We start from the raw sequence: 25,717 nt of genomic DNA, 5'->3' as shown, positions 1-25,717 counted from the left end.
CCAGGACATTCCTCTACCTGCTACCAATGATGCATAGGAAGTTAGTGGTGCAGTCCCTCATTACCTCCAGATTGGACTATGTTAATGTCCTATATTTTGGTCTACCGGAGTGTTTACTTAACAGGCTGCAGATTGTTCAAAATTCAGCGGCCAGAGCAGTCCTGAAGTTAGGGGCCAGGGAACGGATGTCTCCCTATTTGAAGAAATTACACTGGCTCCCGATTCGGTCCAGAATTCTTTTCAAAGCCCTGACGCTTGCCTTCAAAGCTCTCCATGGGCTGGGGGCACATTACATCAGCAAAAGAATTTCCTTTTACACTCCCCGTAGATCGCTAAGATCAGCTCACCAATATTTGATCATGGCACCGAATTTCTGTAGAGCCTGTTGTTGAGGTCGGTCCTTCCATGTTCAAGTGGCTCGCGTTTGGAATAGCCTGCCTCTATTGCTGAGACAGACCACGACCCTTCTGGAGTTTAGAAAGCAGTTAAAAACCTGGATGTTTCAGCAATCACCTTAAACTATTGTTCCCTTTCAATATCCGTAGCTTTGTTCTCAAGTCTCTTCTGTCATAGCGCCGGGACACTGTTGAGTAGCTGTGCGCTCTATAAATCTTGGATTAACATAACATAACATAACAGTACCACACAGAAGTCGTGTTGTCCATTAGGACCTGTACCAGGAGTATGTTAATGATTAGAAAGAAAGCTTTCAGGCCAAGACAGATCACCCAAAGCTCCAAGACTGATGTGAAGCTGACTAACCACCAGAAACAAGACACTTTTGATATTTACCTTTCCAGATCACCCTCACCCAGGAAGTGATGAGTACTTCATAACAGTGAAATCTGGGTATGAGAGGGAGAATGGCCTGCAGGAGGAGAGGCTGGTTCTCGTCTGCCACCACATTTGATTCTAAAACATCTCTTGCAGGATCAGGACAGATATGGTGGGGCAGCCCTGGTGCTGGGTTCATTTAAACCTTACGTTCCATAGCAGGATCCACATGCGCTATCTGGCATAGGGGAAAGAGAAGGCTGCATGAGATCAGGAGTGCAAGATGCCTCAGAACCATCCTTACCAAGACCCAGGACTGCACCTGAAATGTCAGGATCAGATCTTGAATGTCTCAGACTTGCTGCTGCAGTGGGAAGTTTTAGAATATTCCCTTGTCTAAGAAAGACGGAGGGGAAGGGCTAAGATAGCAGTTCAGCTCATTGATGGAAAAGCCCAAGAAAAAAAAAAACTGGAAGTAAACTAGGTGCTCCTTAACTGACTGCGGTGAGCCTGCCTTGAGCAGCCAGTCAGCAAGGTACAAAAATACATTTATCCTCGAGCTCCAAAGATGAGCTGTGACCACCACCATCACTTTCATGAACACTCAGGGGGCGGAGGTAAATCCAATGGGGAGCATGGGAAACTGGAAGTATTCTGACAATGATGTGAACTGCAGGTAACATCTGTGGGACTGCAGTACGAGCGTATGAAAATACACGTTCTACTTGTTCAGGGAAACCATCCAGTACTCTGGATCCAAAGCAGAGAGAATTTGAGCATTCTGAATTTGTCCTTCTATAGAAAAGCATTCAATAACCGGTGCTCCAGTGTAGCCTGAGGCCGTGGGCCTTCTTCTGGATGGGAAAGTAGCAAGAACAGAACCCCATGACCCTCACCAAGTCCGGCAGCGACAATAACTCTTAGGATGAAGATGGCTTTGTTTCAAGTTCTCAATCACTGAGTCAGCCTTTTCTCCAACATTCTAGATCCATCTAAGGGCATGTCCATAAGGGAAGCTTGGACATCCCCTGAAAAACAGATTGACCACATCCAGGTGTTGCTTCTAAGCACTACCCTGGTGTCAACAGCAGAGCCGTTGCAGGTGGTGGTGTTCAGGCCTGCATGCAACACAAACTTTGCTTTGTCCTGTCAGTCCTGGATAGTTTGGACCAATTAGGTCGTTTGGCCCAGTCGGTAAGATCTCGCTGGCCTTTCTCCACAAGGCATGGCTGTATCTGTACAGAGACCACACCTCATTCAGAGAATACAAAGCCAGGCTAGCTGAGATAAAAATGTTTTTACCAAAAGCATCAATACTTTGACTTCCTATCTGACAAGTTTGTCTGAAAAGTATTAGGATTGACTTTACTAGTGGATGCCTGCAGCAACAGGCTTTCAGGCATTGGGTGTTTGTTCAGAAAATCAGGGTTGACAAAGGACAGTCTGTGGCACCTGGCCACAGATCAGCTGACTGGAAGGCCTGAGCATTGCGAAGACCATGTCCATAAGGGCCTTGTTAAATGGTAGTACTTGCTCTGATAAAGCCAGACCTGGCTGAAGAATTTTTGTCAATAGAAATTTGAAGCAATCTTGGTCCAAATGCGTGCCCAGCTCAGAATCAGAAGACATTGGTCCCTTTAAGTGGAGTGCTTGTTACTTCTTGACAGACTCAGAGTGGCGGGATGAGTCCCAATTGCCTTTCTTATGCTTATGGTATTTTTCAACTTATTGAAAGACTTCCATTGGGAATGGGGCTATCTACAAAATCAACGTCTTGACTGAGAATGGCCCTATGACTCAGAGCAAGAGCTGGTTTTCTGTTTTGAACACAACCTCTTTGTTGGACCCGGCCTCATGGCGTGGTCCTACCCCTCCCGCATGGCGGGCCCAGGACGACATCAGCCCTCCTCCGGACCTCGGGCGGCCCCTTCGGCCCGACCCGGCACACCCCAACGCCACAGATCCGGCTACCATCCCGGATCCCCATCACCGGCCTGGCTCCAGCCTAGGCCCCTCACAACCTAAGCACGAGGCCGTGCCCGACTCCATCTTGGGCCCACCACGTCACGACCACGTGGCCTCAGCCCCAGCCTCGGCCCGGCGAAGCCCAGACCTCGAGGCACCAAGATCCACCCAGGTGGTCGAGTGGCCACTCGACAGATCCCGGAGGGAGAGGAGTTTCGATGGCCCTCCAGCCGCCCCGGACGCCTGGTATCGATCGCCCCCGGCCTCCCTGGGCGCTGGCTCCACCCCCCTGCTGGGTGTCTGGACACCATCATCCCGGCCCTTCCGACCCCCAGGCGAGAGGGTCCGGACATCAAAGGACTCCAGTCCTATATCTGGGCCAGCCCCGGAGTGGGACGCCAGTTGTATCCTGGACTGGAAGACCTGCTGACGCTGTCATGGCCGACACCAGACGAACTCATCCTTCCTGTAACCCGAAGCCTATCTGAGAGCCTGCTGGCGCTGCCGCGGCCTACCTTGCTGAACCATCTGAGAGCCTGCTGGCGCTGCCGCGGCCTACCTTGCTGAACCATCTGAGAGCCTGCTGGCGCTGCCGCGGCCTACCTTGCGGAACCTTCTGAGAGCCTGCTGGCGCTGCCGCGGCCTACCTTGCTGAACCATCGGAGAGCCTGCTGGCGCTGCCGCGGCCTACCTTGCTAAGTCATCTGAGAACCTGCTGGCGCTGCCGCGGCTCGACATCACGGTACCCCCCAGCTCGAGGATTGAGAGCTGTGCGTAGGGTCCCCCTTCCTCCGTCCGGAACTCGACTGTCCCGCTACCTACCCCCCTTGTTGTCCGAGACTTTACGGATCCCTCGATCCAGCTGTATATACTGCCAAGAACCCGCATCCTTTTATTACCTATAAAACTTGAGAACTTGCCCTCCTGTGTGGTGTCCGTTTGTAGTGTTGTGAGTACTCTGCTGTACGATCCTAGGAGAGGGCCCTCATTCAGGAGGCCTCTCGGTAACGCTCGGCTACTTCTCAAAGGAGAGGTGGACCTAGGGGTGGTCAGTCATACATCTTCTGCCTCCCCCGGGGTCGCCTTTCTAACATTGGTGGCAGCGGTGGGATCCGAGCCACGCAGATCGTACAGAGAGTGATTCACCCGCTACCCAGACAAACCCACTGCAACCATGAGCACAGAATTCCAGAAAGAGAAAATGGAAGACTACAGTCACAAGGAGTTAAAGCAATTCTGCAAAAACCTAGGCATCGCTACCACTGGCTTAAGCACCAAAGAAGATTTTAAATCGGCCCTGCAGGCCTGGGTGGACGACGGCGAGGCGCCACCTCCGAGTGAAGATAACCCGAGCCCGAACGGAGGCCCGGAGGCTGAGGTGAACCCGGCGGGAGGGAGACCCGCAAACCCAGACACGGGCCTCTCCCACGGAGACGCCCGAGAACGAGAGAGGATCCGGCTCCACGAGTTGGATTTGGCCCGACTCCGACAAGAAGGAGAACTCCAACTGGCAGAAAAGAAGCTAGCCCTTGAGGAGAAGAAACTCCTGCTCGAGCACATGCGCGTCCTCAAAGAATTGGAACTTAAAGCCAAGGCAAACGAGACAGCCACCTCCGGGGGTAAGACCCCAACCCCCCCGGTGGACACGAAGGTGCACATACCCAAAGATGTCATCAAGGAGTACTATAAGAACGATGACATCCAACAGTGGTTCAAAGCCTACGAGGTCGCCATGGCCGCCCATCGAGTACCCCTCAGGGACTGGGGCGCCGGCCTGTGGGGGAAGTTTATCAACGAAGGGAGAGACGCCCTGCTGGAGCTCCCTGATACCGAGAGAACCTCGTACGAACCCATGAAAACCGCCCTCCTCACTCGCTACGGACTCACCCCCGAGATGTACCGGCAGCGATTCCGAGACTGCAAAAAAATCCCCGGTACCACGTGGGTAGAGTATGTGAACTTTTACAGCAGAGCCTTCGAGGGGTGGATCAGAGGCTGCCAGGTCACCACCTACCAGCAGTTAGTCGACCTCATTCTATGGGAACACCTGTCCAATAACTGTTTCATCGAGCTCCGGCAGCACCTCCTCGACAGCAAATTGACTGAGCCACGAAAGCTCGCTGTGAGGCAGACCGATGGGCGAGCACCCGAGTCCCCCGGAACACGGTGGGGGACGGCCGGGGATCCCCCGGGAAACCCCGAGGCGGCGGAGTGAGCCAGAGCCGGGGACGAGACGCCCCCCAGGGGTCATCCCCTACCTCAATGTCGCCACCCCTGGGCCGGAGAGGGGGCCCCCCAGCCAGACTGGGGCCCCGGCCGAACGTTACGTGCCACAGATGCCAGCGACAGGGTCATTATGCGAATGACCCCCTCTGCCCGATGAACCAGCGACCCGGCACCACCGGGCCCCCAGCCCGCCAGATCGCGGCAGCTGCCCTGGGTGAAGAGAGAAGTGAGGAAGAGGACGACAGCCCCGAACAGCCCGAGTGGGAACCCGCCGCCATGACTTTAGCATGCCTGGGCCCTCACGACCTGATGCCTCGAGGTCCGATCCCCGGCAACACCCAGAAATACCGCCAGTGGGTCACCATCAATGGTCGCCGGACCTAAGCCCTCCGTGACACTGGAGCCAGCGTGACAGCGGTCCGCTGCCACCTGGTGACCCCAGAGCAGATCCTTCCTAACGTCCTGTGCCCAGTCCGGTCCGCCGACAACTCAGAGACTTTGTGCCAGATGGCCCGCATTCCCTTCGAGTGGGGAGGAGTGTCGGGCATGCTGAAAGTAACTGTCCGCGACGATGCCCCCGTGGACTGCCTCCTTGGGAACGACCTGGAAAGGTCCCCCTGGGCTGGCGTCGAACGAAGAGAGCACCTGGGGATGCTAGGCCTGCCCGAGTGGGTCTGTGCGACCACCCGCTCCATGTCCGCCCGAGCCTCCCCCCCAGTGGGGGAAGCGCCGACCGAAGAGCCAGAGTGGCCCGCGCCTCCGCCACCAGTCGTCCCCGAGGACGCCGACCCCGAGGCCGGCCCCCACGGGTCCGCCCAAGAAGATCTCGCCGAGCTCAACCACCTCCCAGAGCTCGCTCAATGGCGCCAAGAAGGGGGCCCCACCCGAGAACAGTTCCGGCAGGAGCAGAAAACCTTCCCCTCCCTCGAGGGGATGCGACAGCAAGCCGCAACTCAGGCCGCTGGTGACCCCGCGGGGTCCCACTGGGTCTACTGGGACAACGACCTCCTCTACAGTGAGCAGAAGATTGCCGAGCTAGGGGCCGGCCGGGTACTGGTCGTACCCCTCCGATTCAGAGACTTCCTCCTGAACTTAGCACATGATGTGCCCCTCGCCGGGCACCTGGGGCAGGACAAAACTTACAGCCGCCTGGTGACCCATTTCTTCTGGCCAAAAATGCGCACCGACGTGCATAACCACTGCCGAACCTGCCCGACCTGTCAGGCCAGCGGGAAGAGCGGGGGGAAAGTCAAAGCCCCGCTCCAGCCATTCCCCGTGGTGACCACCCCCTTCGAGCGAGTAGGAATAGACATCGTAGGTCCCCTGGACCCTCGCACCTCGCAGGGACACCGCTTCATCCTAGTCCTGGTGGACCATGCCACCCGCTATCCGGAGGCCATCCCTCTCCGAACCATCACAGCCCCCGTGGTGGGCCGAGCCCTCATGAGCATCTTCTCCCGGGTCGGCTTCCCCCGAGAGGTAGTGAGTGATCGGGGCTCCAACTTTATCTCGAAGCATATGCGGTCCCTATGGCAACAGTGCGGGGTCACCTATAAATTCACCACCCCGTATCATCCCCAAGGAAATGGACTAGTGGAACGCTTTAACCGAACACTGAAGGGGATGATCAAGGGCCTGGAAGAGCCTCTCCGGCGCAAATGGGACGTCCTGCTGCCCTGCCTCCTGTTCGCCTACCGAGAGGTACCCCAGAAATCCCTGGGGTTCAGCCCTTTTGAACTCCTATACGGACACCCGGTTCGAGGCCCCCTTAGCCTGGTCAAGGAAGGCTGGGATACAGCAGTTCGAGATGCCCCACCGGATGTCTACCGGTACCTCCTGACCCTCCGCAATCAGACTCGGAAGTTCAGGGAACTGGCCGAGGCCAACCTGGAGGCTAGTCAGGAGGACATGAAACGCTGGTATGACCAAAACGCCTCGTCCATCGAATTCGAGCCGGGCCAGCAAGTCTGGGTCATGTCCCCGGTCGAACCTTGTGCCCTCCAGGACAAATGGACGGGGCCCTTCAAAGTGGTGGAGCGCAAGAGCCCCGTCACTTACTTGGTGGACATGGAGTCCCCCAGGAACCCCCTCCGGGTTCTGCACGCTAACCGGCTCAAACCACACTTTGCACGCACTGAACTGAGCCTGCTGCTAGCGACCGATGACGGAGCTGAAGACGACTCCGAACCACTACCAGATCTCCTCAGCACCACCGAGAAAGACGGCTCCTTCGAAGGGGTCCGGCTCTCCTCGACCCTGACCCCAGAGCAACAACAGGACTGCCGGAAGCTGCTGGGGCAGTTTGCGGATCTGTTTTCCCTCACGCCGGGGGTCACCCGGTGGTGTGTCCACGATGTAGACACCGGAGACAGCCCCCATGTGAAACAACGAGCTTTTCGGGTGCCCGACCGGGTTCGGGCCTGCATCCAATCGGAAGTAGCCAAGATGTTGGCCCTGGGGGTAGTCGAACCCTCCAACAGTCCCTGGGCCAGTCCCGTTGTCCTGGTCCCCAAAGCTGCCTCCCCCGGAACAGCTCCCGAACTCCGGTTCTGTGTTGACTACCAGGGACTGAATGCAGTCACCAGGACCGACGCCCATCCCATCCCCAGGGCGGATGAACTGATCGATCGCCTAGGGGCCGCCAAATACCTCAGCACCTTTGATCTCACGGCGGGGTATTGGCAGATCGGCCTTACCCCTGGCGCACAAGAGCGATCGTCCTTCTCGACACCAGATGGCCACTATCACTTCAAAGTGATGCCCTTCGGCATGAAAAATGCGCCGGCCACCTTCCAGAGACTAGTGAACCAGGTGCTGGCCGGACTAGAGGAACACAGCGCCGCCTATCTAGATGACATTGCGGTGTACAGCCTTCACTGGGATGAGCACCTGTCCCACCTCTGGAAGGTCCTGACGGCCCTCCGGCGGGCCGGACTAACCATCAAGGCCAGCAAGTGCCAGATAGGCCAAGGGTCCGTGACCTATCTGGGACACCAAGTGGGGAGCGGCCAAGTGGCTCCCCTCCAACCCAAGATAGACGCCATCCGGGCCTGGGAGCCCCCGATCACCCAGACCGCCGTCCGAGCCTTCCTGGGGCTCACCGGATACTATCGGCGGTTTATAAAAGACTACGGGAGCATTGTGGGGCCCCTCACGGAACTGACCTCCAAGAAATTACCCCAGAAGGTGCACTGGACTCCTGCGTGCCAAACAGCCTTTGAGACTTTAAAGACGGCCATGTGCACCGCCCCTGTGCTCCAGGCCCCCGACTACAGCAGAGAGTTTGTAGTCCAAACCGACGCCTCGGAACACGGCATCGGGGCGGTCCTGTCCCAAGTGGGCCCCGAAGGAATCGACCGGCCGGTGGCCTTCATCAGCAGACGCCTCCTGGCAAGAGAACAGCGGTGGAGTACCATCGAGCGGGAAGCCTTTGCCGTGGTGTGGGCACTCAAGAAGCTCCGGCCCTACCTCTTCGGCACCCACTTCCGAGTCCAGACCGACCACCAGCCCCTGCGGTGGTTGATGCAGATGCGGGGAGAAAACCCGAAACTGCTGCGCTGGTCCATTTCTCTGCAAGGGATGGACTTCACCGTGGAGCATCGCCCCGGCAACGACCACGCCAATGCCGACGGCCTGTCCAGATTCTTCCGCCTCGGCGAGGAGAATCCCCAAGAAGATGGGTGACTCTCCCCTGCCTTCAGCTGGGGGGGACGCGTGTTGGACCCGGCCTCATGGCGTGGTCCTACCCCATCCGCATTGCGGGCCCAGGACGACATCAGCCCTCCTCCGGACCTCGGGCGGCCCCTTCGGCCCGACCCGGCACACCCCAATGCCACAGATCCAGCTACCATCCCGGATCCCCATCACCGGCCTGGCTCCAGCCTAGGCCCCTCACAACCTAAGCACGAGGCCGTGCCCGACTCCATCTTGGGCCCACCACGTCACGACCACGTGGCCTCAGCCCCAGCCTCGGCCCCGGCGAAGCCCAGACCTCGAGGCACCAAGATCCACCCAGGTGGTCGAGTGGCCACTCGACAGATCCCGGAGGGAGAGGAGTTTCGATGGCCCTCCAGCCGCCCCGGACGCCTGGTATCGATCGCCCCCGGCCTCCCTGGGCGCTGGCTCCACCCCCCTGCTGGGTGTCTGGACACCATCATCCCGGCCCTACCGACCCCCAGGCGAGAGGGTCCGGACATCAAAGGACTCCAGTCCTATATCTGGGCCAGCCCCGGAGTGGGACGCCAGTTGTATCCTGGACTGGAAGCCCTGCTGACGCTGTCACGGCCGACACCAGACGAACTCATCCTTCCTGTAACCCGAAGCCTATCTGAGAGCCTGCTGGCGCTGCCGCGGCCTACCTTGCTGAACCATCTGAGAGCTTGCTGGCGCTGCCGCGGCCTACCTTGCTGAACCATCTGAGAGCCTGCTGGCGCTGCCGCGGCCTACCTTGCGGAACCTTCTGAGAGCCTGCTGGCGCTGCCGCGGCCTACCTTGCTGAACCATCTGAGAGCCTGCTGGCGCTGCCGCGGCCTACCTTGCTGAACCATCGGAGAGCCTGCTGGCGCTGCCGCGGCCTACCTTGCTAAGTCATCTGAGAACCTGCTGGCGCTGCCGCGGCTCGACATCACGGTACCCCCCAGCTCGAGGATTGAGAGCTGTGCGTAGGGTACCCCTTCCTCCGTCCGGAACTCGACTGTCCCGCTACCTACCCCCCTTGTTGTCCGAGACTTTACGGATCCCTCGATCCAGCTGTATATACTGCCAAGAACCCGCATCCTTTTATTACCTATAAAACTTGAGAACTTGCCCTCCTGTGTGGTGTCCGTTTGTAGTGTTGTGAGTACTCTGCTGTACGATCCTAGGAGAGGGCCCTCATTCAGGAGGCCTCTCGGTAACGCTCGGCTACTTCTCAAAGGAGAGGTGGACCTAGGGGTGGTCAGTCAGACATCTTCTGCCTCCCCCGGGGTCGCCTTTCTAACACTCTTTTTATGCTTGGCAATGTTAAATCTTTGCTTCCCACCCCTTTGGTGCATGACTGACTCGTGACTGTACCATAAGCCCCATGGGCACATATCGCATGAGTTCTTGACTGATATCTGTTTCCTGCGGTTGTGGCACAGCTTGAATCCTGTTGTTTTTTTAAGAGAGACATCTTCCCTTTCTGGGTAATTTGGAGCAGTTGGAAAACTGAGAAAGTTGGGAGCAGAGCTCTGGATCCGCATCAAAGAGAGTAGAAAGTTAGAAACTTGGTTATACAGTGTATAATTCCGCCTCCTATAGAGTGCGTGCACTGCAATGCATGAGGGTTTATTTTACTTATGAAAAGTACACTGAATCATGACATTACATTCCTCATGTTTGACAGCCAGAGCCCACTCACCTTTTGGGAAAAGCTATATTAAATCAGATCCATTAAATGCTTCCATCAAGTCAATCTTATCCCACATACAGACTCAAACATTAGACAAGCAATGTTCTGACAGTAAGGCTAACTTTGACGAATTTCCACATATTTTGGCTACTAGAACTTTAAGATCAAGAAAGAAAGCAAGAGATAAAAAGAAAGAATGAAAGAATACAGAACGAAAGAAAGAATATAGAAAATTATTCACAGCCACAGTACAACTTGCACACCAATGAAACATTTCTTAGCTATTTTGAAGGAAAGTTAAAAGTCGATTAAGGACGCAGAGGTGACTATGCTCCACTAAACAAAAGACCCTCTCTGGGGCGTTAACATTATGCAGACCCTGTACTGGCTTAACAGCAAGGCCAGTAGGCCAGGTTTGGGGGCAGGATCCCTCTGCCTGCGGAGATGGCCACAAATGGAAAGTACATCCGCTCACCAACAGGGTCGATTCTGAGGAAAGTGGGTCGCTGTTAGTGAATAAAGGTCCCATACTCTAATGGACATAGGACAACACAGCGGGGTGCTTCAAGGGCTGCCAGCTAGCCTAGGTCACTTCACAGCGTAGAAGCGAAGCACGTGTATTGTTGCGCAAACCCTAAAAACTTGAAAGGAAGAATCAGCAACCTAGTTAGACAGGCACCAAGAGAAGATTTTTAGCTAAAAGCGTGCTGCATAAAGTTGTGGGATGTCTGTACAATACATAAAGCTAGATAGATTCCACCCACCAGGCAAATCCACACACAAAGTGCCTGTAAGACAAGTATCAGGCAATCATGCAGTCCATACAAGGCGTGGGGAACACAAGCATTTACCCATTTGCTGAGCATTGAAGAAAGAGGAAGGGTTTAATCTCCCAACGGCGTTTAAACTGGACCTATAGTCGAATTGGTTAAAGCAGGTAATATTTACCTGGGATGCACATTGATTGATTGATTGATTGTGGGTTTCTAAAGCGCTAGAATCGACTCCCGAAGGAGTATCTCTGCGCTGTAGACCGCTGGGGAACCCGTCCTGGCTTTCCCTGTGAGATGGTCCCTACTGGGTATCTCCAAGGTGAAACCAGGCATCCCCGGCGTATGTGGGGGGCCGTTGTGGAGATGAGGCAAGCTAATGCCCAGAGTTGCCGAATGTGATCCCTGGTTAGAGTAGGCACCGAGGTGAGAATTATCGAGTCCGCTGACCCTGGTCCACGACCCTGCCGCGTCGGGGATAGAACCCTGGTCCCGGGCCGTCCTCTGCTTCCGGGTATGCCGCCTCTAACCAGTGAGCCACACCACTCCATTAAAACTGATGTTGATATTCTTTTGTTGTGGATCTTTGCTGCTGTATTGTGAATAAAGTAGCAAGATGTATAATCTGAGCCTCCTTGTGCTGTCATAGAATCTTCCTACATCTCTGGCCAGTGTTTGAGCTGTTAAAATGTTGCAGTCTCTCAAAGATAAATTCAATGGTTTATAATGCAGAATAGGATTGCTTTTAAATCAGTGAAATGTATCCGTGTACGATCTAACAACTTCACGGATGCAAGTACTTTCTTTCCAACTTTATCGATGCAAGTACTTTCTTTCCAACTTTATCGATGCAAGTACTTTCTTTCCAACTATCCATTGCATGCACTTAACTCCTTTTTTCAAGCTCTAAGAAGATGATGTCAAAGGTTCACAGAAGCTCTTTGTGGGTAAAGTGGACCGATTATTAACTTGTATTTATTCTACTAAATAACTATGGAAAACGGATAGGGCAAAATTAACATGGCTTACTTACCTGTGTACAGGCCCAATGGAATTGTATGGCAGGGTTGACTAAATTATGTGGCAAGAAAAGGCAAATTATTTGGTGTAATGCACCACAATTTCTGAAAGCATTGTTTAACAATTTTCAATCTCTATACTTGTTAGCAATGTCTAGGCTTAGTTTGCACCTCATTAGTACCATGTTAACACCCAATATAGCTGTTAGTCACAGAATGGTGACCAGTCAACCTTTCCAAAGGGCATTCTACTGCGCGTCAACACGAGCACCTTCGTTTTTAGCAACTTTTGAACCATATGAGCTAGAAAAGTGTTTTTCTTAGAAATCTGCAGATTATGCAGCAGATGACTGATTATATATGGCGAATCCACAATTATATGAGTAATGCTGCAGCCGCATAATTGCAGAATTCCAATGGCCTTGCCTGTATCTTTGTTAAACCAGTAACCGACAAAATCTTTCACATCTGCTCAACAAAATACATGTGCATCAGACCATTGGCGCTGTGGAAAATCAAGTATCACGAAACATTTACCATATCATTTAGATGCAATGCCTGCAAAAGCAGCTGAGTACATAATCTGAAAAAATCCTCAAAGAAGTGATTATAGGTATCTTATCACTGTATATTTATTTAAATGTCATACCTTCTATCGAGAAAGTACCCATCTTGGACTCTAAGAAGTCAAATAAAGTACTTGGGGCAGAAGGTCTGGCACTTGATAATTCATCTTCCTCCTCAGGCCTTGGTCTGCCGCGACCTTTTCCTCTTCCTGGTCAAGCAAACATACAAGCGCATTAAGAAATGAAATCCATTTATGAACAACAAACAAAGACATGGCAGTTTCATAAATTTATAAAAATGCATCTTACAGTCAATAACAAAAATAGTTTGCTACTCTTGCAGCATAGAAAAACAAGCCTCGCAATAGCGAGAGTTTAAACTATTGTCATTGTAAATGACAATGCCTTTTATTTAGGTTTTAAAAAACAACACATAAATAGAAGGCAATGTCATTTACAATGTCAATGGCTTAAACTCTCGCTATTGCGAGTCCTACTGGATTGCAAATGCTTCGCTAAACAGTGTGATTGACGACTTTGCAGCAGCGGGCTGTTACCGGACGGGAGTGGTGGGAGAGGGGAGAAGGTCGTGCGGAGAGGAATATAATATGAGCAGGCACATGTTGGAGGGAGAGAGGTGGTATGGGCCAGCTCTGTTGAATTTTTTGTCCAGATCTGTGCGGTGGCGTTTAAGTGAAGAATTTTTTTTATCTGCACTACAAATCACCCTAGCAAGAGTGTGCCGCCTCTGATGACAACACTCAACAAGTCTCTGAACAATAGGGGCAATAATAACCATCCTGTGCAGGAAGAGATTCCCAGGGCAGCCCGGCTGCACCCAAGCACTGCCAGTGCCGACATGGGCTGCTCCCAAAGTGGTTCCAATCAGGGCTTGAATGAATCACACCAGGGTGGGACACAGGGGCTGTTTCTTTTATTCACAGGAAAGGAGCAAGGCAAAAACACCCCGCTCACCAGATCCCCAGAGCAGTACCACTGGGCTGCAGGGGAGGGAGCCAGAAACAGCAAGAGGGATCCCTCTTAAGTAAAGGGGACGCCCTTTGTGTTCAGTGAGGGCTGAAAAGCATTAGGAAGCCCCCCGGATCATAACCCAGGGAGGGGTATCACTTCACAAAACAAGAAGCAATCACTAAAATGTGTCCATTTGATTATCCTGTGGGTATGTGCGTGGTTATGGTAACTACTATTATACACAAACCCCAGTATGGAGGTGGGGGGAGACTTTCTGTAAACACATAAATAAACGTGATTGTATGCTGTCTAATAGGCTCATACATCATTGAGGCTCATGTACAAAAAAGTATTCCACAATGCATTGCCCCTTCGTTTAAAAGTCTGTTGCTAGTACTAGGAGGCAACCGCAGCATATAGCTCCACTATATATGACTTTGAACTAACCCAATGAACCCGACTAGTTCCTTTCAATTGCAGCATACGTTTAAATCTAGAGGTAAAGGAGACCATTACAAATCATGCACTTCGATACGTTCTCAAGGAAATGAAGCGCTACAAAATGAAAGTGCAATGGAACACTTCCAGTATTTCACTCGATGAGTGTTGCAGCCAACTAAACAACAGTGATGCCAATTTATCCAACAAAAATGCCGGCGCGGCTGTATGACAATTGACAGGAAAAATACAAAGTGAAAGCGTGCTCGGAGTGCTGAAAATTAAAACAAGAAGCGCTCGCCATTATTTCTCAAGGGCAGCCTCCAGCAAGTGGTGTGTGGACTGCTATTGTAAAACGGAAAGCGCATGTAATGCTGGGAAAAAAAGGGAGGAGGAGGTGGTGGTCGCCAAACTAAAGCCTGCTTTAAAGAGGCAGTTCCTAGTCATTAAAGAAAATAGTGCTCACTGACTCGATAAAGCAGACTGAGTAACAACACAAGTAACAAGCATTGGAAATGCAATAGGTCTCGCATTAGAAAAGTTGGAGTTATTGGTCTTGTAAATGACATATTTTATTTATTTGTTGGTTTTTAAAATTGCTAAATTGATGGCTTTGTCATTTACAATGCCAATAGTTATAACTTTCGCGAATGTGACACCTATAGCATTTGGAATGCAACATGTTTTGTATTTACGTGACTTAGATGGCAGCTCTGGTCGTTAGGCCACATCTCTAGAGAGCAGGAGAGTGCAGCAGGGGATAGAAGCACAGCAATGCAATAGGTCTCGCATTAGGAAAGTTTGAGCTATTGGTATTGTAAAGGACACATTTTTTATTTATGTGCTTGTTTTGAAAAGAGCGAAATTAATAGCTTTGTTATTTACAATGCCAATAGTTTTATCTTTCGCAAATGTGACACCTATTGTAACACAATATGTGTTGTGAGGGTGAGTGAGGGTGAGGGGTTGAGGGTGAGGGGTTGAGGGTGAGTGAGGGTGAGGGGTTGAGGGTGAGTGAGGGTGAGGGGTTGAGGGTGAGTGAGGGTGAGGGTGGGTGAGGGGTTGAGGGTGAGGGGGTGAGTGAGGGTGAGGGTGAGTGAGGGTGAGGGGTTGAGGGTGAGTGAGGGTGAGGGGTTGAGGGTGAGTGAGGGTGAGGGTGAGTGAGGGTGAGGGGTTGAGGGTGAGTGAGGGTGAGTGAGGGTGAGGGTGAGTGAGGGTGAGGGGTTGAGGGTGAGTGAGGGTGAGTGAGAGTGAGGGTGAGTGAGAGTGAGGGGTTGAGGGTGAGGGGTTGAGGGTGAGTGAGGGTGAGGGGTTGAGGGTGAGTGAGGGTGAGGGTGAGGGGTTGAGGGTGGGTGAGGGGTTGAGGGTGAGTGAGGGGTTGAGGGTGAGTGAGGGTGAGGGTGAGTGAGGGTGAGGGGTTGAGGGTGAGGGGTTGAGGGTGAGTGAGGGTGAGGGTGAGGGGTTGAGGGTGAGTGAGGGTGAGGGGTTGAGGGTGAGTGAGGGTGAGTGAGGGTGAGGGGTTGAGGGTGAGTGAGGGTGAGTGAGGGTGGGTGAGGGGTTGAGGGAGGGTGAGGGGTTGAGAAAGGGTGAGGGTGAGTGAGGGTGAGGGTGAGTGAGGGTGGGTGAGGGTGAGTGAGGGTGAGTGAGGGTGAGTGAGGGTGAGGGAGGGTGAGTGAGGGTGAGTGAGGGTGAGGGTGGGTGAGGGTGGGTGAGGGTGAGGGTGGGTGAGGGTGAGTGAGGGTGAGGGTGGGTGAGGGGTTGAGGGTGAGGGGTTGAGGGTGAGGGGTTGAGGGTGAGTGAGGGTGAGGGTGAGGGGCTGAGGGTGAGTGAGGGTGAGGGGTTGAGGGTGAGGTTGAGGGTGAGTGAGGGTGAGGGTGAGTGAGGGTGAGGGGGTGAGGGTGAGTGAGGGTGGGTGAGGGGTTGAGGGTGAGTGAGGGTGAGGGTGAGTGAGGGTGAGGGTGAGTGAGGGTGGGTGAGGGTGAGTGAGGGTGAGGGGTTGAGGGTGAGTGAGGGTGAGGGTGAGTGAGGGTGAGGGGTTGAGGGTGAGGGGTTGAGGGTGAGGGGTTGAGGGTGAGGGGTTGAGGGTGAGTGAGGGTGAGGGTGAGTGAGGGTGAGGGTGAGTGAGGGTGGGTGAGGGTGAGTGAGGGTGAGTGAGGGTGAGTGAGGGTGAGGGAGGGTGAGTGAGGGTGAGGGTGAGTGAGGGTGAGTGAGGGTGAGTGAGGGTGAGGGTGGGTGAGGGTGAGTGAGGGTGAGTGAGGGTGAGGGGTTGAGGGTGAGGGGTTGAGGGTGCGGGGTTGAGGGTGAGTGAGGGTGAGGGTGAGGGGCTGAGGGTGAGTGAGGGTGAGGGGCTGAGAGTGAGTGAGGGTGAGGGGTTGAGGGTGAGGGGTTGAGGGTGAGTGAGGGTGAGTGAGGGTGAGGGGTTGAGGGTGAGTGAGGGTGAGGGAGGGTGGGTGAGGGTGAGTGAGGGTGAGGGTGAGTGAGGGTGGGTGAGGGTGAGTGAGGGTGAGGGGTTGAGGGTGAGTGAGGGTGAGGGTGAGTGAGGGTGAGGGGTTGAGGGTGAGGGGTTGAGGGTGAGTGAGGGTGAGGGGTTGAGGGTGAGTGAGGGTGAGGGGTTGAGGGTGAGTGAGGGGTTGAGGGTGAGTGAGGGTGAGGGTGAGTGAGGGTGAGGGTGAGTGAGGGTGAGTGAGGGTGGGTGAGGGGTTGAGGGTGAGTGAGGGTGAGGGTGAGTGAGGGTGAGGGTGAGTGAGGGTGGGTGAGGGTGAGTGAGGGTGAGTGAGGGTGAGTGAGGGAGGGTGAGTGAGGGTGAGTGAGGGTGAGTGAGGGTGAGTGAGGGTGAGGGTGAGTGAGGGTGGGTGAGGGTGAGTGAGGGTGAGTGAGGGTGAGTGAGGGTGAGGGTGAGTGAGGGTGAGGGTGAGTGAGGGTGAGTGAGGGTGAGGGGTTGAGGGTGAGTGAGGGGTTGAGGGTGAGTGAGGGTGAGGGGTTGAGGGTGAGTGAGGGTGAGGGGTTGAGGGTGAGTGAGGGTGAGGGTGAGGGGTTGAGGGTGAGGGGTTGAGGGTGAGTGAGGGTGAGTGAGGGTGAGGGGTTGAGGGTGAGTGAGGGTGAGGGGTTGAGGGTGAGTGAGGGTGAGGGGTTGAGGGTGAGTGAGGGTGAGGGAGGGTGAGGGTGAGGGTGAGTGAGGGTGGGTGAGGGTGAGTGAGGGTGAGGGTGAGTGAGGGTGAGGGGTTGAGGGTGAGTGAGGGTGAGGGTGAGTGAGGGTGAGGGTGAGTGAGGGTGAGGGTGAGTGAGGGTGAGGGTGGGTGAGGGTGAGTGAGGGTGAGTGAGGGTGAGTGAGGGTGAGGGTGAGTGAGGGTGAGTGAGGGTGAGGTTGAGTGAGGGTGAGTGAGGGTGAGGGTGAGTGAGGGTGAGTGAGGGTGAGGGTGGGTGAGGGGTTGAGGGTGAGGGGTTGAGGGTGAGTGAGGGTGAGGGGTTGAGGGTGAGTGAGGGTGAGGGGTTGAGGGTGAGTGAGGGTGAGGGTGAGTGAGGGTGAGTGAGGGTGAGGGGTTGAGGGTGAGTGAGGGTGAGGGGTTGAGGGAGGGTGAGTGAGGGTGAGGGGTTGAGGGTGAGTGAGGGTGAGTGAGGGTGAGGGGTTGAGGGTGAGTGGGGGTGAGTGAGAGTGAGGGTGAGTGAGGGGTTGAGGGTGAGGGGTTGAGGGTGAGTGAGGGTGAGGGTGAGGGGTTGAGGGTGAGTGAGGGTGAGGGGTTGAGGGTGAGTGAGGGTGAGGGTGAGTGAGGGTGAGTGAGGGTGAGTGAGGGTGAGTGAGGGTGAGTGAGGGTGGGTGAGGGTGAGTGAGGGTGAGGGGGGGAGGGTGAGAGGGTGAGTGAGGGTGAGTGAGGGTGAGGGTGAGTGAGGGTGAGTGAGGGTGAGGGTGAGTGAGGGTGAGTGAGGGTGAGGGGTTGAGGGTGAGTGAGGGTGAGGGGTTGAGGGTGAGTGAGGGTGAGGGTGGGTGAGGGTGAGGGTGAGTGAGGGTGAATGAGGGTGAGTGAGGGTGAATGAGGGTGAGTGAGGGTGAGGGTGAATGAGGGTGAGTGAGGGTGAGGGTGAATGAGGGTGAGTGAGGGTGAGGGTGAGGGGTTGAGGGTGAGTGAGGGTGAGGGTGAGTGAGGGTGAGGGGGTGAGGGTGGGTGAGGGTGAGGGTGGGTGAGGGTGGGTGAGTGAGGGTGAGGGTGGGTGAAGGTGAGGGTGAGGGTGAGGGTGGGTGAGGGTGAGTGAGGGTGAGTGAGGGTGAGGGTGAATGAGGGTGAGTGTGATGGGAGATGTATATGGGCATATAACGAGAAAGCGAAAGTGAAAGAACAGGTGATGTGGAGGACTCAGAGGTAATCAGAACGGGGCCGAACGCAGAGGAGATGGCTTCGAGCTCCAGTACACCACCCTGGCAGCAGGTGTAAGGTGGCTGAAGCAGACAATGCGCATCTTGACGACGGAGAAATCCCATTTCAAAAAGCATCCAGGGCCCTGCATTATAGCTTTGGGCTTTGCTGACAATCACTGATCAGGAAGTCCTTTGCTAACTGGTAACGACCTCTGCTACTGGACGCAGCCTGTGGTGGGCACATTGCTTGTACTGCAGAAAAAGACAGAGTTTAAGCAGCACGTGAGAAGATACCTCGGGCTGCAGGTGGGAGCAAAGTACAGGCCCTGCACCCTCCTCAGTCTGCATGCATGCACGGAGCTTGAATTGCCGTGGCTCTGAGATTTTGGTGGCTTACTAAAAAGTTGCCAGGTTTTGCATGTATGTGCACTGAACACCAGGTTTGTAGAACTGAGCTTTGATTTAACAAACAAGTGTCTTCTGGGAGTTGTAGTTTTCGTGTGCCAATATGTAAAAAAAATAGGCTAATCTCCATGCCCGATAACTATCTGTAGTAGAAAATATCAGGAGTAAGAGAGATGGTGATCGGCACAAATGAACGGCTGGTAACCTTATTTGTGGCACATAACCGTTTGCAACCAAAAAGATTGGCTTTCTGGATAAGAAAGTAAGGTTAGCAATAGGCAAAGAAAAGAGACTGCTAGAGGCACATACAAAAGCCAGCTGCTGCTGTGTGTAGGACCACCGGTGAGCCCAGCCTGCCTTGAGCATGTAAACACACTCCATTCAGCGTCATCGGAGTGCAAAGTTCCCAGAGAAACAAGAAAGGAAACAAGACGGAGGGCATTGCTGTGGGGAGGGGGGGGAGGAGAAATGCACACGGCGGGCAGGGGAGGGGGCGGAGCGGGGAGAGCGGCATGAGGGTGTGAAGCAGCCGGGGCCTTTGAAGTGAAGCTAAGCTTCACTTCAAAAGGTGTGGGAGGAATGCGGCTGAGGGAACAGACGGCGATTTGGTGATGTGCACGCGCATTTTAGGTCAATGCGCTTGCGCATTGACCTAAAAGCCACGGGCACAGCAGCAAATCGCCACAGTTAGGTAAGCTTTGTTTAAAGCCCTATAGTCTCGCTTCTCTCAATGCGCATGCACATTGATAGGTCACGAGACCTAAAAAGTCCAGTCCTCATGGGAGGTTACAAATGAAGACAATTTATTTTATTTATTTATTTAGCTGATTTGTAAAGCGCATGAATCGCCCCACATGGGGTATCTCCGCGCTAAAGACAATAAAGGCAAGAGATCATGACATTTAGAATAGGAATGTCTTCAGTTTCTTCCTGAAGCTGAAGTAATTGCTGGTTAGCCGGAGTGTCTCAGGTAGCTGGTTCCACAATTTGGGAGCAAGGTGGGAGAAGGCTTTTCCTCCCCATTTAGTTTTCTTAAAGCGGGGAATGACTAGGAGGCCTTTGCCTTCTGAGCGCAGCTTGCGCGAGGGAGTGTATATGATCAGTTTGTTAGATAAATATGTTGGGCCTAGCTGATGGAGACCTTTGAAAACCAAGCAGCATATGTTAAAATGGATACGTTTGCGAACGGGGAGCCAGTGCAGTTTGTGAAGAAGCGGGAGCAGTGCTTAATTTGTGCCGGTGCTTTCCGGTGCTTAGCACCGGCACTTATTTCTTAGGGCCAGGTCTATGCGTGATATGGATTTGTGCATAACATATTTAAATTTATCGACGCCGTGGATACCATCCTTAATATGCCTGGGTGAGGTCCCTGGTCCCTGCCTCAGCTTAACAGAAATAATAGTATACTAGCGCTAGTGGCGTGCGCTACCAATCACAATTAAAACACTGATTTTTAGTCTAGCCCCCGTCCGTTACTCCTTCGCGCTGAATCGTCTCTCCCCTTGAGTCAGAAAAATGCAGATCAGACCAGTTTCCTCACTTTTCACTGCTTCGGTGTACTGCGCAGCCGCAGCAGCACTAGTCTATTTAGAGAAGCAAGCAGCGTGTGTTGTGCTGAGTCGTGTAGCAGCAGGCCTCTAAAACCAAACACCAAAGTAAGTAATTATTCAATTTTAATATTTGGTAGTACTTTAGTGGGAAGCAAGTATATTTTTTAATGGTTGAGGTACGAGCAGGGAAAAGCACACCTCTCCTTTGTTGTGCGCGCTTGTTTTTATGTGAGTGACCTTGATCTGTGCCGTTCAGTTCAGATTGCCGGGCTACCCGAGTAATTAATAATGTGTCTGCGACATCAAAGAAAGAAAAACCTTCATTCCAAAGGTTTTTGTCAACCGCAACAGTGGTGCTCCTTTTCTTTATAGCATTATAATTTGCATCTTGAGCATCCCAAAAGAATACCAGCAATAAGTATTAAAAACAACTGTTGCTTCATTAGGCTTGCCTGTAGATTATTACGCTCAGCCACACTTGAAGGCATAACATGAAATCGAAAGTTATCTGTCCCAGCTTGGCCCAGAACACTAAGCCTCTCTGTCGGGCATTCCTTTGTTTAGGAGTTTACACAGGAATCGCTAATGGGGAATTGGATTGGGCAGACATTCATGGTCAGAGTGGTTAGTGGGGTATATGTTTTTTTCAAAAATCATCTTATATGGCACTGAGTGAACAAGCCCGTGCCTACTCACTGAGCCCCTAAGGTTCGCAGGCTGGTGCCCGGCTCCTCGCTGACTCACTTCTGACCTTGTACATGGCACCCCTGTTGTCCTGCGTCTACTTTTAAGCACCTCTAATAGTTCTCAATTGCAAACGTTGTCAATGTTATGGATGCTTTCAAGGGATATCACAATATAAACAAACACTAGTAAGCAGTCATTAGCTCTGTACTCCTGTGGCATCTGTGTGTGCACCACACATGTCCATGTCGTGCACTGCGCTTAATTGCATTCTATTCGCAACATTAGAGGTGGGACCGGGACAGCGTTCTGCAGCCACAGAGAACACGTCACGTACATGGTTATCTTTACCCACAAAAAGTTTCTCTCAAGGCAAATGTGTGTCCAAATATTTCAATGTGGTGAGGAAATCGTGAAAGTTGCAATGAAAAAAAATAACTCCTCATTTATGAGCCATGCTGCTCGCAATTGTATGAACAGACTTCTATTGTGATTGAGGACGTTTTGAAGCTGAGAACTCAAACTCTGTGCTTTAGTGGTTTTTCCTGTTCCAGTGTTTTCCATGTCACCTCTACTATTTGCCAAAGGATACACTGATACAACTGCAAATTACTAGTGCTTTTACGTTATGGCAAGGCCAACTAACAAAGCGCAAATGTTTTCTTTGTCAAAGCATCAATCATGTTAGACTGCCTATATGGTGGTGAGTTAGGGAACACATTAGATCTCCTCTGCATTGGCTGCTTGGCTCGCCAAAGAATCTGCAACAGGATGGTCCGTAAAATTGAAAAGAACCCTGAATGTAGAACTTAATTTGTAATTTTTTTTAAAGTTTAGAATTGTTTTTTTAAAAGCCAGCAATTGGGACAGCAGCAAAAGGCCAAGGATGTCTAGTCTTGGTTACCCCGTCATGCCTTTTTCTTCCACATCCTACACTTCTTGTCTGATTGTATCACTCTTACAGGTTCTATCATCCCTCCTTACTAATTTGGTCACTGTTTCCCTGTCTTTCTTCTTAAGGCTTCCTGGCCTCCATCTATAACGAATTGCACAAATAAACCACTACCCATATAAGTTTATCAAAGGTTTTCAAAGCCCATTCTTTCAGGTGTGGAGAGGAAGAGCTACCTTCTTTTCAGAAGAATTTCTGTGTTTGGAAGAACAATACTCTTCACAACCTGCATCTTTTCTCCTAACGAGAGTTCAGGGATAGGATGGAAGTCTGTTCCTCAGGTATAGGAAGCAGGATGACTTTAAGTGAGTGGGGACTGGACGATGCATTTTAGGAATATTTGTAAGAATGCAATTATTATACTCAATAGTGGAGATGACTAGAGATTCAGCAACATCTGTGAGATCTTGTTCCGAAATAAAGTATTTTATCACGTGGATGAATATCAGCGTACAGTTGATGTTTTTTGGCCGTAAAGTTGATATGTTTGCAGAGGGGGGGTGCCTATCTATAAGCAAATTGAGAGACTTAGAGCAACCGGTGGTGGTCCGTGCTCATTCTAAGATAATTGTGGAATCCAAGTAGGTTGGGACCGGGTTAGTGAGGTTCCGTGACAATTTTAAGTGATGTTTTCGACTCGCACGAATATGGTCGAGTCTGGTATCTAAGAACTGCAAATGACGAGTTTAGTAAGTGTGCGCAGTTTCGCTGTGCTAACTTAAACCGTTCGTTTGATATGTGGGTTTTTCATCTGTACCCACGGGTTCCATCTTAGATACGGCATCCATTTTGTCTCTTGCCCTCAAGTAGCCAGCGAACGGACACTGTCCGCTTCGTCACCCTGGGACTCTCAGGATATTTGTGGAAGACACATGTACTTTGTAAATATCTTTTACGATGAGGGGGATGATACTGTAAGGCAGATGGCCCCGCTCGAGGCTCATCTTGCCGTCCGGTTTATTGTCTCAGCCGTGCATCTCATTAGGCACGTCCCTTTGATGCCTGTATCTCGTGTTTCCCGATACCTCCCCTTTTACACCCTTTTCGATTTCCCCACTGTCTCCATCTCCCTCTGCACCTGTCTTTGTCCCTATTTCGATCTGTTTTACTGCCGATTGGAATTCACTAATGTTGGGAAGATGGGTTTTTACAGTTGGGAACCGCCAAATGTTTCCGCACTTATGTTCCGGACCTTATGTGTACCAAAGTGACCAAAGCGACCCCTCTGAGGGATAATTATGGGAACCAGGTTGTAAACTTTTGTGTACCATGTTGTCCTATGAGTTAATTTTGTATAAAAGGAGCGATCCACAGAACCAATTTGAAGCAGTCTCCCCAAGTTGCACGTGTTGTACTTGTTGTGACTTCTGTGTTCCCTGCAGTAAATAAACCTTGAATCTTTGACGCCGAAGGAAGTGTCCCGTGTCTCTGTAGTTTGTGCGCCGAAACAGGTATCCCATGAAGGTTATAGGTGTTGTTCCCTGGCACCTCTGGTACTGTTAAAAAGTCCAGTCCTTCAGTTGGCGCCCAACGTGGGGCGACTTCAGCGGTACCGGTCCGGTCCAAAGCCTGATGATCGTGAGGAACTTCGTGTGAAATCTCCGAGGGAAGGTGCACCCCGCTTCATCGATCCTGTTGTCGAAATAAGTGGCCCGAAGTTTTTCCCTGCGAAGATTCCCGCCTCCTGACGGCTGCAACGGACCGATGCCCTGACTGTCGACCTGTCTTCGACGCCCGGCGTAGACCTTATGTACAAGCGAGACGATAGACGGGCCTTCCTGGTGACGCCATTGAAGTTCTGAGTTAAGTATTTGTGGGTCGCTCCCAGTCCTTAGTGGTTGTTCTAGCTTTTTTTGAAAGCTTTGTGGTTAGCCTTTAAGGCTTTGTGGTAATAGCTCACTGAGCTTTGTAATAGCCTCCTCGGGCTTTGTGGTTAGCTCTCCGAGCTTTGTAATAGCCTTAAGGCTTTGTTGTGTTGCATGGTTCCATTGCATTTGTGGTTCTTAGTATTGGTCCTTAGTATTATTTGACAGTTGCAATTGCCAAAAACCGAGGGTTTTGACTTACACGAGGTTTTATTGCTTCGGTAATCCTTGAAGTTTGTTACTAGGTTAGTGTGCACGATGCCTAGCCATAGTGATTTGTTTCGTATTTTCAAATGTTGCGCAATGGATTCCCGGTTGGAGGACTCATGTCCGATACCTCCAGTTGGAACTCCGATACATGATCTTTATAGTCGACATGGGGTGGGTCCTATAATATATAATGATTACTGGATCCGCTATACAAAGAAAGACGGTGACCTTAGATGGCCACCACACGGAACTTTTGAACTTTCGATTTTAGATAATCTTGAGGCTAAATTATTTTTAAAGAAAGCTAGGCCAGCTATGTTTGATTCCTTTCGGATATGGCGTAAAGAGGCCAAACAGAAAGAAATCAAACAACTTAAAAAAGATAAAAAGCAAGAGTTTGTTCCTGTAATGCAAGCTATAAAAGAATGTAGACAAGACAAAGAAGAAAAAGATATGGAAATCGCTACTAGATTGCATCACATGAAAATAGATAAATGTTACCCAGTTTTACCGAATAATCTAGAAAAGAAAGAAGAAGATTTGAAGGAGGATTCCTTGTTATCATACTTGATGAAATCACCACCTCCTTATGTACAGGGTGCTACTGCTCCTGTAGTTCCTCCTATAGCTCCTCCTGTTGTTCCTCTTGTTGCTCCAGCGGCTGCGGGCCAGCCCGCTGTTAACCCTACGTTTGTTCCACCACCTGTCCTCGTTCCTACTGCTCCCGTACCTGTACCTTTGCAGACTGTTGTTTCTGCTACTCCAACTACCTTGTCCGTTCCTACTATGCCTTCCTTCACCTCTAGTGTTGTTGCCCCTGTTTTTCTTTCTCCTTCTGTTCGTAAGCGTGTTCCTAACTCTGTTGCTACCCTTTATTCACCTCTTTCTGGTCCGTTATTTTCGTCTGATTCATCTGACACTCCTCAGAGACGGAGTCAGATCCCTAGTGGTAGGGAGAAAGAGACGTTAGTAACAATGGCACATAGGTGGATAAGACATCCTGCTAATTACACTCCGCGGGTAGTCTTTGATACGTTTACTCAGTTTAATGAGCCTACACAGAGATTCGTATTTGAGGAAATGTGTAACTTTTTGAGGGAAGAATGGTACAATAATGATGTAGATGATGTACCGTCCGACATAATTGAACTTCAAAGTCACTTTTCGAACGGTATGATTATAGGAGACGATGTACGACGTGCAGTGGAACGCTTATTAGCATTCAGATCCACAGCACATTCTCGGGTGACATTAGATGATACCACTGAGAACTGGAAAGCGGTTCCTGGTCAGTATCCCATGAAAGAAGTCCCGCCACTGTGGGTGCCTGGAGATCCGCAAGCTAACCCTGCGGTTTTACCACATTTTCGAAGGGTGTGGATACATCTTCCATGGAAACGATCGGAAGTTTTGCAAGTGAAGCAATCCTTACCCGATCCGCGTAAAAATCCGGCTGGTTATTATAAGGAGTTATCACAACTGATAGAAGCTTCTATTATGAATATTGCCGACATCGACATGTTGTTTGGCAATGTTGTACCGCAACCAGTTTGGGCTAAAATTCGTCAAGCCAATCACGCAGCTGAATTAGGGGGTGAT

The 25,717-nt window shown here is 51.8% G+C and overlaps 1 protein-coding gene across 2 annotated transcripts in view; it reads right to left on the bottom strand.

Moving 5' to 3' along the window:
* Nucleotides 1-25,717, bottom strand: part of TDRD3 (tudor domain containing 3) — an 860,519-nt gene that overhangs the window by 260,462 nt on the left and 574,340 nt on the right. For both annotated transcript variants that reach the window (XM_078657412.1, XM_078657411.1), the window contains exon 10: nt 12,775-12,900. In XM_078657412.1, coding sequence (XP_078513538.1) covers nt 12,775-12,900 — 126 coding nt within the window. The remainder of the gene's footprint in view (nt 1-12,774; nt 12,901-25,717) is intronic.

The sequence above is a fragment of the Lissotriton helveticus genome, chromosome 8 (genome assembly GCF_964261635.1).
Source record: "Lissotriton helveticus chromosome 8, aLisHel1.1, whole genome shotgun sequence".
In the NCBI taxonomy this organism is placed as follows: domain Eukaryota; kingdom Metazoa; phylum Chordata; class Amphibia; order Caudata; family Salamandridae; genus Lissotriton; species Lissotriton helveticus.
This window is presented reverse-complemented; position numbering and strand designations above follow the sequence as displayed.